The sequence below is a fragment of the Danio rerio genome, chromosome 20 (genome assembly GCF_052040795.2).
Source record: "Danio rerio strain M-AB ecotype USA chromosome 20, GRCz13ab, whole genome shotgun sequence".
In the NCBI taxonomy this organism is placed as follows: domain Eukaryota; kingdom Metazoa; phylum Chordata; class Actinopteri; order Cypriniformes; family Danionidae; genus Danio; species Danio rerio.
This window is the reverse complement of record NC_141040.1, coordinates 24525197-24538553: the sequence shown is the minus strand read 5'-3', so window position 1 is coordinate 24538553 and position 13357 is coordinate 24525197. Positions and strand designations below refer to the sequence as shown.

At 38.8% G+C, this 13357-nt stretch overlaps 2 protein-coding genes across 2 annotated transcripts in view; one reads left to right on the top strand and one right to left on the bottom strand.

Annotated features, from left to right (window-relative positions):
- brf1b (BRF1 general transcription factor IIIB subunit b) overlaps window positions 1–9723 on the bottom strand; it is a 204450-nt gene extending 194727 nt beyond the window's left edge. The window contains exon 1 of the mRNA XM_087296422.1: window positions 9482–9723. The gene's annotated coding sequence lies outside the window, so the exon portion shown is untranslated. The remainder of the gene's footprint in view (window positions 1–9481) is intronic.
- On the top strand, window positions 7466–12492 carry ckbb (creatine kinase, brain b). The gene is made up of 8 exons (NM_173222.2): window positions 7466–7534; window positions 8324–8528; window positions 10655–10809; window positions 10907–11039; window positions 11164–11335; window positions 11617–11740; window positions 11821–12010; window positions 12089–12492. Exons 2-8 carry the CDS (start codon window positions 8336–8338, stop codon window positions 12265–12267), a joined length of 1146 nt encoding a protein of 381 aa, NP_775329.1. The 5' UTR covers window positions 7466–7534; window positions 8324–8335; the 3' UTR covers window positions 12268–12492.
- The last annotated feature ends 865 nt before the right edge of the window (window positions 12493–13357 follow it).

The window sequence follows — 13357 nt, the reverse complement described above, 5'->3', positions numbered from 1 at the left end:
AACTTAATTGTTTTATGTTCAATTTACTTAAATCTGTAAAACTTAACAAATTAACTTAATTCCTCAACATTCTGAAAATGGCTCATTCTGAAAACATACTGCTCGCTATGTAGGTACGTCGGCACAGAGCAGAGTTGATTGCGATGATGGGGTTTGAGTCAGATGAAGAACAATTCCAGAAAGCAGGTAAGACAAAAACAGAATTCAAAAAAATTCAATTGAATTCAATTCAGCTTTATTTGTATAGCGCTTTAACAATGTAGATTGTGTCAAAGCAGCTTCATATAAATGGTCATAGTAACTGGATCAGGGTAGTTCAGATTATAGTGTTTAAGTTCAGTTCAGTTTAGCTCAGTTCAGTGTGATTTAAAATCATTACTGAGAGTCCAAACACTGAAGAGGAAATTCATCGATGAGTAGCTTTTCAGATCCTGAACCATGCAAGCCAGTGGCGACAGCGGAGAGTGAAAAAATAAAAATAAAAAAACAAGTAAATAACAGGGTAAGAATGGGGTAAAATCTGAAAACATGGTAAAAATCAGACAAGGGCTTTTCTTTTCTGATTTATTTTTTTAAAACACTCGTTGGGTTTAGTGAAGTGGGTGAGCGGGTCAGTTGGTGCTTTTAAAAACACAATTAGTTGGGTTTAGGGAAGGAGGAGGGTATGTCAGTCAATCGATCTATCGGTCAGTCCGTCAGTCAGTCTGTGGACAGCAGCCTCTGGTGAATTTACGTGAGAACATCAGGCGCGAATGGCACTCGCGAGAGATATTTGAGATCTCAGAAAGCATACACAGCAACCTCTGGTGGATTTGCAAAAACAAAAATTTCAATAGAACGTATTTGGCGCTCTCCAGAAACGTATATACGGCTGTTTTCAGAATAAGCCTGGGTTGTAACTATAATGTACATTACACTTTGTAATATAAATATATTGTTACTGCTTTTTATCTTAAATTTATGACATAATTTCAACATTTACCATCAGTTGAACATAACCTGTATTTAATCTTCCTTCAGAATCATGTTATAAAGCTTTAGAATAAGCATAACTTATACATACAGTTTTGAAACAGCTCTTTTTTGTGATTCAAAGCAGTTAAGTAGTGAACTTCAGCTTGAATCTCTCAGCTGAATACACCGTTGTTTGGCGAGCGACTGAAGGGCAGGCTCTCCACTCATGGATGGGTCTGTCACTGCAGGAGGGACAGCGCTCTAGATTTATTATTCAAGATAATTGAGCACTTTTGAAAGCCGATGCTGACCTAAATTCATTTGGCTGGTTAAAATTTAAATGGCCTCTACCATTGCCAGCCCCTGTGACCACAATAGGCTGCAAAGCAAAAGCAAAGCAGCCAATCTTTTCTAGGCGCTGAATGGTGGAGCTGGAAAATTGGTTGCGTCAAGCTGTTGCGTACAATAGCGCCTAGCAGTTTGCATGAAAGCTTTGACTATTGGGCCACGTTGTACAGTCATTTACCAGTATTATACTATGTTATGCAATAGTTCTCTTTAGCTATCTTTTCTTATTTATTACTCCATCCAGTCTTTTTCATGTTTCAAGAAGTTCAGATTGATAGACATTGCCACAAGTGCTCTGCTCTAGTCAATGCAACTAAAAACCGAGCTTTCTATCTCTTCAGTGCACATTTCCTAACATATGGCCCTAAGTCAACTTCCTTAATGCTGCAAACACCCTTATGCCTGTAGTAGGTGACATTTATAGACACAACTCTCATTGGTTCAAGTGGTTCGATTGGATTGGGCAGTAGAGAACAGATGGCTTCTGATTGGTCAATGTAAGTGTCAATCCATTGACATCGATGTAATCAGGGGTGTTTTAAGGCAGATGAGCCGCAATAGATATCTTTAATCTACCAGGCTGGGATGCGTGAGTTGAAAGTAAGGGAAACAGCCATGCTGTGGAATCCTGTTGACCTTCAGTTCAAAGTCACACAATGTATGAGGCAAGCGAGGAAGAAATGGCTTAACTATACGATAACATGGAGGTGATAAGTAATGTATGATGTACTACGTTGTCTTATCATGAGGATTTTCTGTGAATGCAACCAGTACTAGCAGGTTGTATGCAAAAATCATGTAAAACAGCCTTGAACAGAAGTCACATTCAGTGCTGCAGAAATGCCAGTTAGGTTACTGTTAAAATAACATGGCGGTCCTCAATAAAAAGGCTCTTATGCTAGCCAAGAATATTTTTATACATAGATAATTATAATAATATAACACTATGAATTATTATAACAAATGCTACAAATAAATAGTTTTTAAAAATTGTCATTCACTTCTTCATTTCTGTTCGGCTTAGTCTCTTTATTATTCAGCGGTCACCACAGTGAACTTCTAACTTATCCAGCATATGTTTTACACAGCGGATGCCCTTTTAGCTGCAACCCATCACTGGGAAACACCCATACACTCTCATTTACACACATAAACTACGAAAAATGTTTAGCTTACCCAATTCACCGGTTCCACATGTCTTTGAACTTGTGGGGGAAATCGGAGCAACCGGAGGTAACCGACGTGAACATGGGGAGAACATACAAACTCCACAGAGAAATGCCAACTGACCCAGCCGAGGCTTGAACCAGCGAACCTTCTTGCTGTGAGGCGACAGCGTAAAACTATTTATAAATAATCATAATAATAAAATTATTAAAATTATGCATCATTTGTTTTTTTAAAATGAGTAAGAAATTCACTGAAATATCTCAATAACAGAGTTGACAAATAATGAATCTACTCTTGATCTACCCTAAACATTTTGTACAAACTAATGTGAAAAATGTATTGACATGCCTCAATGCCTTCCAGAGTTTCCTTCTAGAGGAAGTGACATCACTCGGAGCATGTCACATGACTTTTCAATCAGTGGTTTATACACTCACCGGCCACTTTATTAGGTACACCTTACTACTATCGGGTTGGACCCACTTTTGCCTTCAGAACTGCCCAAATCCTTCAGGCCATAGATTCAACAAGGTACTGGAAATATTCCTCAGACATTTTGGTCCACGTTGACATGATAACATCACACAGTGGCTGCAGATTTGTCGGCTGCACATCTATGATGCAAATCTCCGGTTCCACCACATCTCAAAGGTGCTCTATTGGACTGAGATCTGGTGACTGTGGAGGCCATTTGAGTACAGTGAACCCGTTGTCATGTTCAAGAAACCAGTCTGAGATGATTCGTGCTTTATGGCACAGCACATTATCCTGCTGGAAGTAGCCATCACAAGATGAATACACTGTGGTCATAAAGAGATAGACATGGTCAGCAACAATATTTAGGTAGGTCAATTGGTACTTATGGGCCCAAAGTGTGCCAAGAAAATATCCCCCACACCATTACACCACCACCAGCCTGAACCGTTGGTATAAGGCAGGATGAATCCATGCTTTCATAATGTTGACACCAAATTCTGACCCTACCATCTGAATGTCGCAGCAGAAATCGAGACTCATCACATCAGGCAACGTTTTTCCAATATTCTATTTCCCAATTTTGGTGAGCCTGTGAGAATTGTAGCCTAAATTTCCTGTTCTGACAATAGTGGCACCTGGTGTAGTCTTCAGTTGCTGTAGCCTATCCGCCTCAAGGTTAAACGTGTTGTGCTTTCAGAGATGCTCTTCTGCATATCCCGGTTGTAATAAGTGGTTATTTGAGTTACTGTTGTCTTTCTGTCAGCTCGAACCAGTCTGGCCATTCTCCTCTGACCTCTGGCATTAACAGGGAATTTGTGCACACAGAATTGCCCCTCACTGGATATATTCACTTTTTGGACCATTCTATGTAAACCCTAAAGTTGGTTGTGCATGAAAATCCCAGTAGATCAGCAGTTTCTGAAATACTCAGACCAGCCCGTCTGGCACCAACAACCATGCCACAGTCAAAGTCACTTAAGTCACCTTTCTTCCTCATTCTGATGCTTGGTTTGAACTGCAGCAGATCGTTTTAACCATGTCTACATGCCTAAATGCATTGAGTTGCTAATTTGCATTACTAAGCAGTTGGACAAGTGTACCAAATAAAGTGGCCGGTGAGTGTGTATGTGTATGTTTGTGTGTGTGTGTGTGTGTGTGTGTGTGTGTGTGTGTGTGTGTGTGTGTGTGTGTGTGTGTGTGTGTGTGTGTGAATATATAGATATATATTTATTCCTTAATGAATAAAGAACAGTATTAATACTTACTGATCCCTAAACCTTACCTTTGAATGGTAGTGTACTTGCGGTAAGCGTCTAAGTGTAGTTATATTTAAAATCACCTTTCAAATGTGTTTTGAATATAAAATAGATTTGAATAGATTTAAATAATTTCTGTCCTCATGATGGCTAAGTAGTGCTGATTTAGCCTCTCTACAGAGCTTCAGAGAGGTGACTGAGAAGAAGGAGGGGTGAAATAACGAATTAAGAGTGATGCAAATGAGACATGTGAGAAGAGGGAAGGGGTGATTTTGACAGCTTCCTGTCAGGAGGTCTTGACAGACAACATGGCTACGAAGAAGACAGATTTTGTTAGCTGCTAGCAGTGTAAGATAAAACGATCTGAGGAAGGGACTCGGTTATTCTGCTAATGCTTTGTGAGCTCGAGGTGACAATTTATGTGATATGCTGATACAACTGCTCCTTTGCTGTGCTTTAGTATACATGCTGTGCTGTGTGTCCATCAATATAGAGTGGTTGCAGGGATGACGTAAACCCAGTTGATTAACTCACTACTGGTTCCCTCTAAATTTTCCTACAGGAATTCATAATGGGTTTTTTCAATTAATGTAAGGTCTTGTGGTAAATGCAAGTCAACGATACTTGGAAAGTAAATCACACACATCCATATCCAAAACTAGAATTTTAAAGCTGTTGTGTTTAGTTTTAAAAAATAATTAGATACAATTAGATAACTAGTCAACATATGCTTACCACACAATTTATTTGACTCATTAATTAAAAAGCTCCCCATAGGAAAATCTCAAGAGAACCAGCTGCAAATTAGTCTTCTGAGTTTTGTTGTCATCCTTGCAGCATTCAGCCCATTGTTTTGCATTTATAAAAATGTAGTGGTGAAAAGCAAAACGTTCTGCAGTGGACTCTCTTTGACATCAGCACTCTCAGCATTGGTCTCACCCTGTCAAAATGTGACTGCTGCACTACGATGCACTCCCTGAACCTGGGAGAAAAAAAAAACACTTCACAGGGTTGAGGGGGGGAAACACTGCCATCATGAATACTCATCAGACACAGCCTTGGGCTTCAGTCGAGACACATTCTCTCTTTTTCTGATTGCACATTTCTATCAAAGAATTTGTACAATATTTCAAAGAAAATATGGAAGTGAAAGCTCTTTCTTTGTTGCCCATTAGCTAATGCTAATATGAAGCATCGTGAAATGTGTACGAGATAATATGCTAATGCTAGGTTCAAATCAAGATGTCAATGATAATGTGCAGGTGATGCAAATGCTAAGTTCAAGTCCAGACATTATGAAATATGCACAATTTGTTATGCAAATGCTAAGCGCAAATCTAGATATCATGAAATGTTTACTATGCTAATGCTAAATTCAAAACAGGACATCGTGAAAAGTGTACACATTGTTATGCTAATGCTATGTTCAAATCTACACATCATGACGTGTACAGGTTATAATAATCCAGCATTTAAATCTAGATGTGGTTAAACGTGTGTCGTACTTCAGTGATGCCGGCAACAGAGAAAAACAGGGGTGGCCATACTGTACGTTCTAGGATGGTAAAGAGAAACAGGAAGTGTGAGTTTATAATTGCACAAATGACAGTATAATACAATGTGTAATTTCAGACAAAGCAGGAGGTAAAGGCAGCAGAAACAGCACTGAACTGCAGTAAAAGTCATGCACAGTGGCGATGGCATTATCTGCTCAGCATGGATGTCTCTCCATGAGCCCACGGTTAAGCTCCTCGCAGAGCTTACTGTACACAGGAGACTAAAGCGGTGTCTCCAGTAAAAACATAGCTTTAACTCTTAATAGCAACAAGCACAGAAGCAAGTATATCATTTCCTTGAAACCAGGTGGCCTCTTAAATCCAGGAAATTCACCAGGTTCTCATTAGCACTGAGGTAAAGTCTGTCTAAAACAGCAAAGCTTCAAAGTCTGGTAAGATATTTATGTAAGGCTGTTATAGAACATGTCAACATTTTAGTGTCTGTGTCACTGGTTTGGTTTAGACCATAAATACAGTACAAACTAGCATATTGTGAAATATTGTTAAAGAGTCTGTTGTAAAAGCTACATTTTTATTATCATTACTCCAGTCTTCGATGTCGCACGATCCTTCAGAAATCATTCTAATATTATGATCCGCAGATAAAAACGTGCATTTTTATTATTTTTGTAAACAGTTTTTTTGAAAATCATGACATATTTAATGACGGGTTACATCAATTAATGAATTCTTCTGATATTGGCAGGGGCGTAGCAATGAGGGGGGACGTCCCCCCTCACTTTTAGAGGCAGATCATTAAAAAAACAGGTGATTAATAATTATATGAATGCAAACTTTGATCAAATTTAGCTGTCCCCCTCCACTTTCAAAATGTCCGCTACGCCCCCTGAATATTGGGTATTAATTTTATTCAACAAAAACATTACTGACCCCATACTTTTGAATGCTACTGGATATTTGACAAGTCAGTGAATAGAGGATTAGATAGTAAATTAGATTAAGGATTGAGTTACATTGAAATATAAACTATTTAGGATTGGCGATTTTATTTAGAGACCAAAGCATTTTGTTACAGTACTTCATATTCATTTGTGTAGAGATAATATCAAACATATCATGTGACACTTGACAAGACAAAGCGCTTGTAGACAATTTCAGCTTCACATGGTCCAGAGGACAACAACATGAAACCAAAAATACAGGTTAAACACAATTCGTTTCCTTGTAAAAATGAAACCACACGCACACAACGCCAAACTGATGATTCATTACTGTGTAATGAAATGGAGAACTAAAAGAAGGCGGGCAGATACTGTACATGGAGTTTATAGGATAAATCCACCCTGAATTATGAGCAATGCTTCATTGTCAGACTTTGGGGCTCAGGTCATACATTAATAGATTCTTACTGAGTAAATCTGATTTGGGTCATCCCTTGATCAGTACAGGTTGAATTTGTTTATGATAAACACAACTGCCTCTTTTTAAAATGCTAAACACAACATCTATGATTATTAATAAATGAATGTGATCGAATTCCACAGTTTTTATTGTCAATCATGCCAAGGAGAGCCGTCAAGGAAAAACATCATGTGATCAATGTAAGCAAATACTGGATGTTGTGGATGTGATGCGACGCGCTGTCCAATAGAATGAATGGACTCAAATAGCGTCCAATCAGAGGAGAGCTCGGGCTTGATATAAAAACCCCACAAAGCGGCTTATTTCTGGACACCATTATCAGTCTTTGTGTGGTTTCTGGTGGACTTTAGGAAGGATTAATTCCGCTTTCCCAAAGAAAATCGGTATAAGGTATGGTTTTTGCTTGAAATTATTAAAACAAGCCTTTATTTTTTTATTTACGTTCATTAGATGTGATGTAACACATCTACCAGATCGATTTGTAAAAACAAACATTCACGGGCTGTGTATTAATAATTTAAGCGTAAGGAATGCATTTATATTCATGCCTAATTCGTGTTTAACTTCTGCTCGCAATTTGCAGTGCGCTTTGTTTCCGTATGCTGTTTATTAATCGTTTGGAGAGCCCAGTAATATAAATACATAAACATGTAAACCATTTAAATGATATTTATAATCCAACTTAACGTGGATCTGTGCATGGCCAGGTGCTTTTGTCCCAAACATCAGCAACGACCTTGCAGTCAGCCTCCTTTTTTCTGCAAGGTCTTTGGAGACGTGGCGCATTACGCATTCGCTTGCTTCAAATAATAATACATGATTTCACTGCAAACTCATCGTAATGCACAGACGACATTACATAAGATGCGAAATCTACATGCATGTGAACGCATTTATCATATGACGCGTCATTTAACGGACGCGCGCTCGACATTCCATCATATTTACTGCCCGCGTGACACAACGCGCCACCGAGCACAATTGCCGTTATACACGACGACTGTTTAAGTGCTCAAACCATTCAAGCGAGTTTAAACAAAATCCTCCGTTGTACAAAATGTGCTTTTAATGCTGTTACGTCATTATTAATGCAGCTGAGAGGGGCTGGCTTTGTCCTCGTGTTGGAATCGGATTTGTTTCGCTTCTGACATGCACTTATTTCCAATTCTCTGCCCTCAGGTAGACGCAATCATGCCTTTCGGTAACACTCACAATCTGCTGAAGATGAACTACTCCGCCGAGCAGGAGTATCCCGACCTCACCAAGCACAACAACCACATGGCGAAGGTGCTGACGCCCGAGATGTACGCAAACCTTAGGGACAAACAAACCCCCAGCGGATTTACCCTGGATGACGTCATTCAAACCGGAGTTGACAATCCAGGTAAAGGACCTGGACGCGATGTGCACACCCTTTCAAGTGTTTTAGACTTTGTGTCCGAATGAGTTGTGGCTTCTAGCTCGTTTGTTAGATTTGCTCGTCCATATGCCAACAACCTACAGTATATTTAGCAGAATGCACCTGAGGGAGGTGTTGTCTGCCTTATCTGTGGTAAAGTGATGACTCATCCCCTACTACCAACATTTCTCCAATCAAATACTTTCTACAATCAATGACCGTGTCCCTCTCTTCAATACAAGTGGCAGGTTTCCAACCCTGCAACTCAAGCAAACTCCTTCAGTGTATGAAGTCTGTTTAGTATACAAGTGGGATTTAATTATTGACAAAATTGAGCTTCTCAACAGAAGCTTGTAAAAACTAGCTATCTGGTACTTCTGAGTTTATTGATGATGAAATGGTTGTATACAACAGTAGTCCTTATTTATTTTGCCCTTTTGAAAGCAATCAAACAAAGGTTATGGTTCATTGTGTAATCACATTGACCGATAATCCGCTTAATTTGCTGGGTCTTTCAACAGTGGCCCTCTGGTGTAGCGGTCTATATTTTTTATTTCCCCCCCCCCATTAAGTTAAAGTTTTAGTTTCTCACATTTTAGTAGTCTAAGGTCATCTCGCATGACCTTGGATTTGATCCTTTTATAACTTTTTTTTTTTTTCTTTTTCTTTTTAATAGTTGGCTGCTCTTCCAAGTAGGCAGTGGCAAGTTTCATGTAGTAATTTTTTTACATCAGCACTTTTATAAGCAAAATGTATGTACAATCTTGAAGCTTGCACAATATTGGGTCTGTGCGATTGCCAAGTTGACACTTGGTTTGTGAAATTTTTAATTTTTTTTTTTTATACTGTGACATCTCATTTTGTGACAGGAAAATGCATCAAATACTAGTGGATCTAGTACAAGGCCTAAAAAAATACAAATTTTTTTTTTGACTTACCATGTTTGTTTTTCTTCTGTTAGGCATTGCTTTTTAATAGTAGTTTTCTATTCCAGTCTGTTTTATAGATGTCTAAATCTACCCAATAGATGGATGCCTAAATCTACAATGAAATGCTCCTAATTTAAAGTTGGTTTCCCCAAAAGGGGTTTCTATAATGTTATTTAGGGTGCAAGTCGGTCTATTAATGTATTACAGAAGTATATTAAAGGTCTGTAGACAGCCCTGCCTATCTCGTGTGTGTGACTGAGATATGCTTTATGGCATGCGTCACATTTTACTCATCACCTAAGTGGAGTTGGCCAACAGCTTACTAGAACATGTGACCATATGCAAGTCTCAATCCATTACACACTATGGCAGAACAAGCAAAGAATCCAATGAAGGGGTGATCGATGTGAGCCTGAATGCTAATCTATATCTGACAGTTGTACACCTGTACTTCATGTCTGAATGGATATTCGAATAAAATAACTTGAATGTTATTTACAGCCTTGAGCTAATGACAATGCCCTATGAACATTAGGATGTTTGTTTAACACTGGAAACCATGTCCCCCAACCAAGCAAAGGTGTTAAACCCAGTCAAGATTTCCACATTTTTCAGTTCTGTTGGCTTATGGTCAATCGGTGTATTGCGCTGCTCATCGGGAGGCTTTTTAAACAATCCCAGAAGATTGAAAATAAGGCCATCAGGATCACAGCAAACATTTCGCACAATCGACAGACTTCTTTAACTTGCTGGTATTTCCTAAATTAACCAACAATTATCCAAGTTGCACAAATTTATTATTTTTATTTATTTATTTTGTTTAATGTAATTAAAGTAACTGGAGCCTTTTTAAAATGTAATTTAATTACAAATACTAAATGTTTTGCAGTCTGATTGCATAATTTTAGTTAGTTTTTATACTTTGTGTATTTTACACATGCAAAAAAAGTGAACTTGATCAAAGGTGCTATGTTTACACGCAACAAAGGGAGAATTGTCTCGTCTCATGATTGCTGCAAGGCAAACCATGCGAGGATAAGCTTGATTTGGTTATATTAGGCTTTTGCCCCTGAAAAATCTGTTTGCCATCAGCGTATGAGAAATTTGAAAGAATTCTTTTGTTTTTCAATCGCTAAAGTTGGGGGTTTTGTCTGACTTGTGTTTTTTATTTTTGTCTTTCAGGACATCCTTTCATCATGACGGTGGGCTGCGTGGCCGGAGATGAGGAGACATACGATGTGTTTAAAGAGCTCCTGGACCCCGTCATTGAGGACCGCCATGGTGGATATAAACCCACAGACAAGCACAAGACTGATCTGAACCCAGACAACCTCAAGGTATGCTATTGAGTCTGTCCGTCTGCTGCATCTAATTGGGTTTAACGTTTCAAAATAGTCAGCGGTTAATTTAGCGGCATTGGTTTTCTTTTAATAGGGCGGAGATGACCTTGACCCCAACTACGTTCTGAGCTCCAGAGTACGAACCGGCAGGAGCATCCGCGGCTTCTGCCTCCCCCCTCATTGCAGCCGTGGGGAGAGACGCGGTATCGAGAGTCTGTCTGTCGAGGGTGAGCTCCTTTAGGCTTTTGTTTTCATGTCAAGTCGAGAGCAATGGTTTAGGAGTGGTTAGAAACCCATGTGATTTAAGTATCCGTTGATTTGGTGGTTGTGACTTATCCTTTGACTTCACAGCTTTGGGGGCTCTTGATGGTGATCTCAAAGGAAAGTACTACGCCCTCAAGGACATGACGGAGGAGGAGCAGCAGCAGCTGATTGATGACCACTTCCTGTTTGATAAGCCTGTGTCTCCACTGTTGCTGGCCTCTGGGATGGCCCGTGACTGGCCTGATGCCAGGGGGATCTGGTGAGTAAGCGCGTCTTTGTAGCTAGCTTTTTATTTATTTATTTTTATTATTATTATTATTATTATTATTATTATTATTATTATTTATTTTTTTATTTGTATATAGTTACAAGATGGATGCCTTTTGGCATATAAGTTTATATTATAGTTTTACAGAATTTATTTAAAATTATAATAAAAATAATCGTCATTGCCATTCGATTTTTATTTAAAGTGGTCATCTCATTGAATTCTAGTTGGTCTTCCTACATTATTTTTTATTTATTTTTAATGCTTCATAGGCACAATGACAATAAGACATTCCTAGTGTGGGTGAATGAGGAAGACCATCTACGTGTCATCTCCATGCAGAAAGGTGGCAACATGAGGGAAGTCTTCAATCGCTTCTGCACAGGCCTCACAAAGGTTTGTTTTTAAATAATCTGTCTTTTAAATCATTTCTATACACTGCATTTCTTAATTTACCCTCTTACTTGTGGTTGCAGATTGAGGAACTGTTTAAAGAGAAGGGCCATGAGTTTATGTGGAACGAGCACTTGGGCTACGTCTTAACCTGCCCCTCCAACCTGGGCACAGGGTTGCGTGGTGGCGTTCATGTCAAACTCCCTAACGTAAGCAAGCATGAGAAGTTTGGTGAGATTCTTAAGCGACTCCGGCTTCAAAAGCGTGGAACAGGTACTTTTTCCACTTTTAAACTGCTTTGTCTCCTATACACCAAATGGTCTCCAGTACTAACCTTGCTCTCTTCAACAGGTGGAGTTGACACTGCTGCAGTAGGTGGTGTGTTTGACATCTCCAACGCAGACCGTCTGGGCTTCTCTGAGGTTGAGCTGGTTCAGATGGTGGTGGATGGAGTTAAGCTGCTTGTAGAGATGGAGAAACGCCTGGAATCCGGCCAGTCCATCGATGACCTTATGCCTGAGCAGAAGTGAACACTTCGTGACTCCTAACTTAACTCCTTCCCTGCCTCCACCAGTCCTCCCTTCCTCCAGTACCAATAATCTTAACTACATCAAGGAACATACACTCCACCCAAACGGTAGTGGCACTAAAGTTAGACCAGTCTTCCATCAGTGTGAAGGATTTTGTATCTCAAACGTCCTGCAATGTTGAAGATGGAGCTTAACACCAGAAATAAAGTCTCTTTGGCCCATGGAGTTTCTTGTGTACATGTGTCAATGCTTGCTTAAAGATGTTTTTGTCTCCAGTTGGAACAATCCAATGCCAGGTCAGGAGTTTTAACTAATGTTTTTTGGGGATTTTTTTTCAAACGTTTGAATTTGTTTACAAAACGTAGGATAAATGTGCTAAAGGTAATTTTTGTATATGAGAGGTCACTAATTCGCTTTTGTATAGGAAGGAACCAACTGTTTTTGTACTATTGCAGGTAAGGCCCTTTTTGTTAAGCAATTGTCTACTGCCACATAGTGGCTATAATAGAAAATGCAACCAAATGAATGTTATTTATTTATTTTTTTTACATTGCTTAATCGTTATTAGAGCTTTATATTCTATTTTTTTGTCCTAAACTACTTAACGTACTGAAATCATATTTAAAGAATGCGTTGTGAAATTGTTAAACGTTGTCATTTACGAAGGAAATCGAATTCTTATCCCATATTACAACTTGTACTACAAGGTTAAGCCCACTTTAATATCAATAAACAGCGGCTATTTATTAAAAATTAACTTCTCCAGTGACGTTAAATCAGACGACTGATCGGCCTAACTCCCAGCGCCAAGCACATCGAGTGACTTCTTCCCCTGTCCCTTTTTAAAAATAAGGCATTTAGCGGTAAAATTCATAATGTTATTACTACAAAACAGTAACGCTGATATTTATATTTTTAAAAAACGTTTTGCCTAGCACGTTATATTTTAAGATATTTAACATTACCTACAGATTAAATCGATTTTTTTTTTGTATATAATGAGGAAATGGTTTATTTCTTTTTAAAATAAATGTTTGCTAAGATGAACATCATTTCATGCAACTTACCTTACGTTTGCTTCAGCATAAGC

Excerpts from the sequence above, each read along its gene's own strand:
- ckbb (NM_173222.2), top strand. The coding sequence starts at position 8,336 with ATGCCTTTCGGTAACACTCACAATCTGCTGAAGATGAACTACTCCGCC. Across the intron at positions 11,040-11,163 it reads CGAGAGTCTGTCTGTCGAGG|CTTTGGGGGCTCTTGATGGT; the intron begins GTGAGCTCCTTT and ends TTGACTTCACAG. Across the intron at positions 11,741-11,820 it reads TCTGCACAGGCCTCACAAAG|ATTGAGGAACTGTTTAAAGA; the intron begins GTTTGTTTTTAA and ends TTGTGGTTGCAG.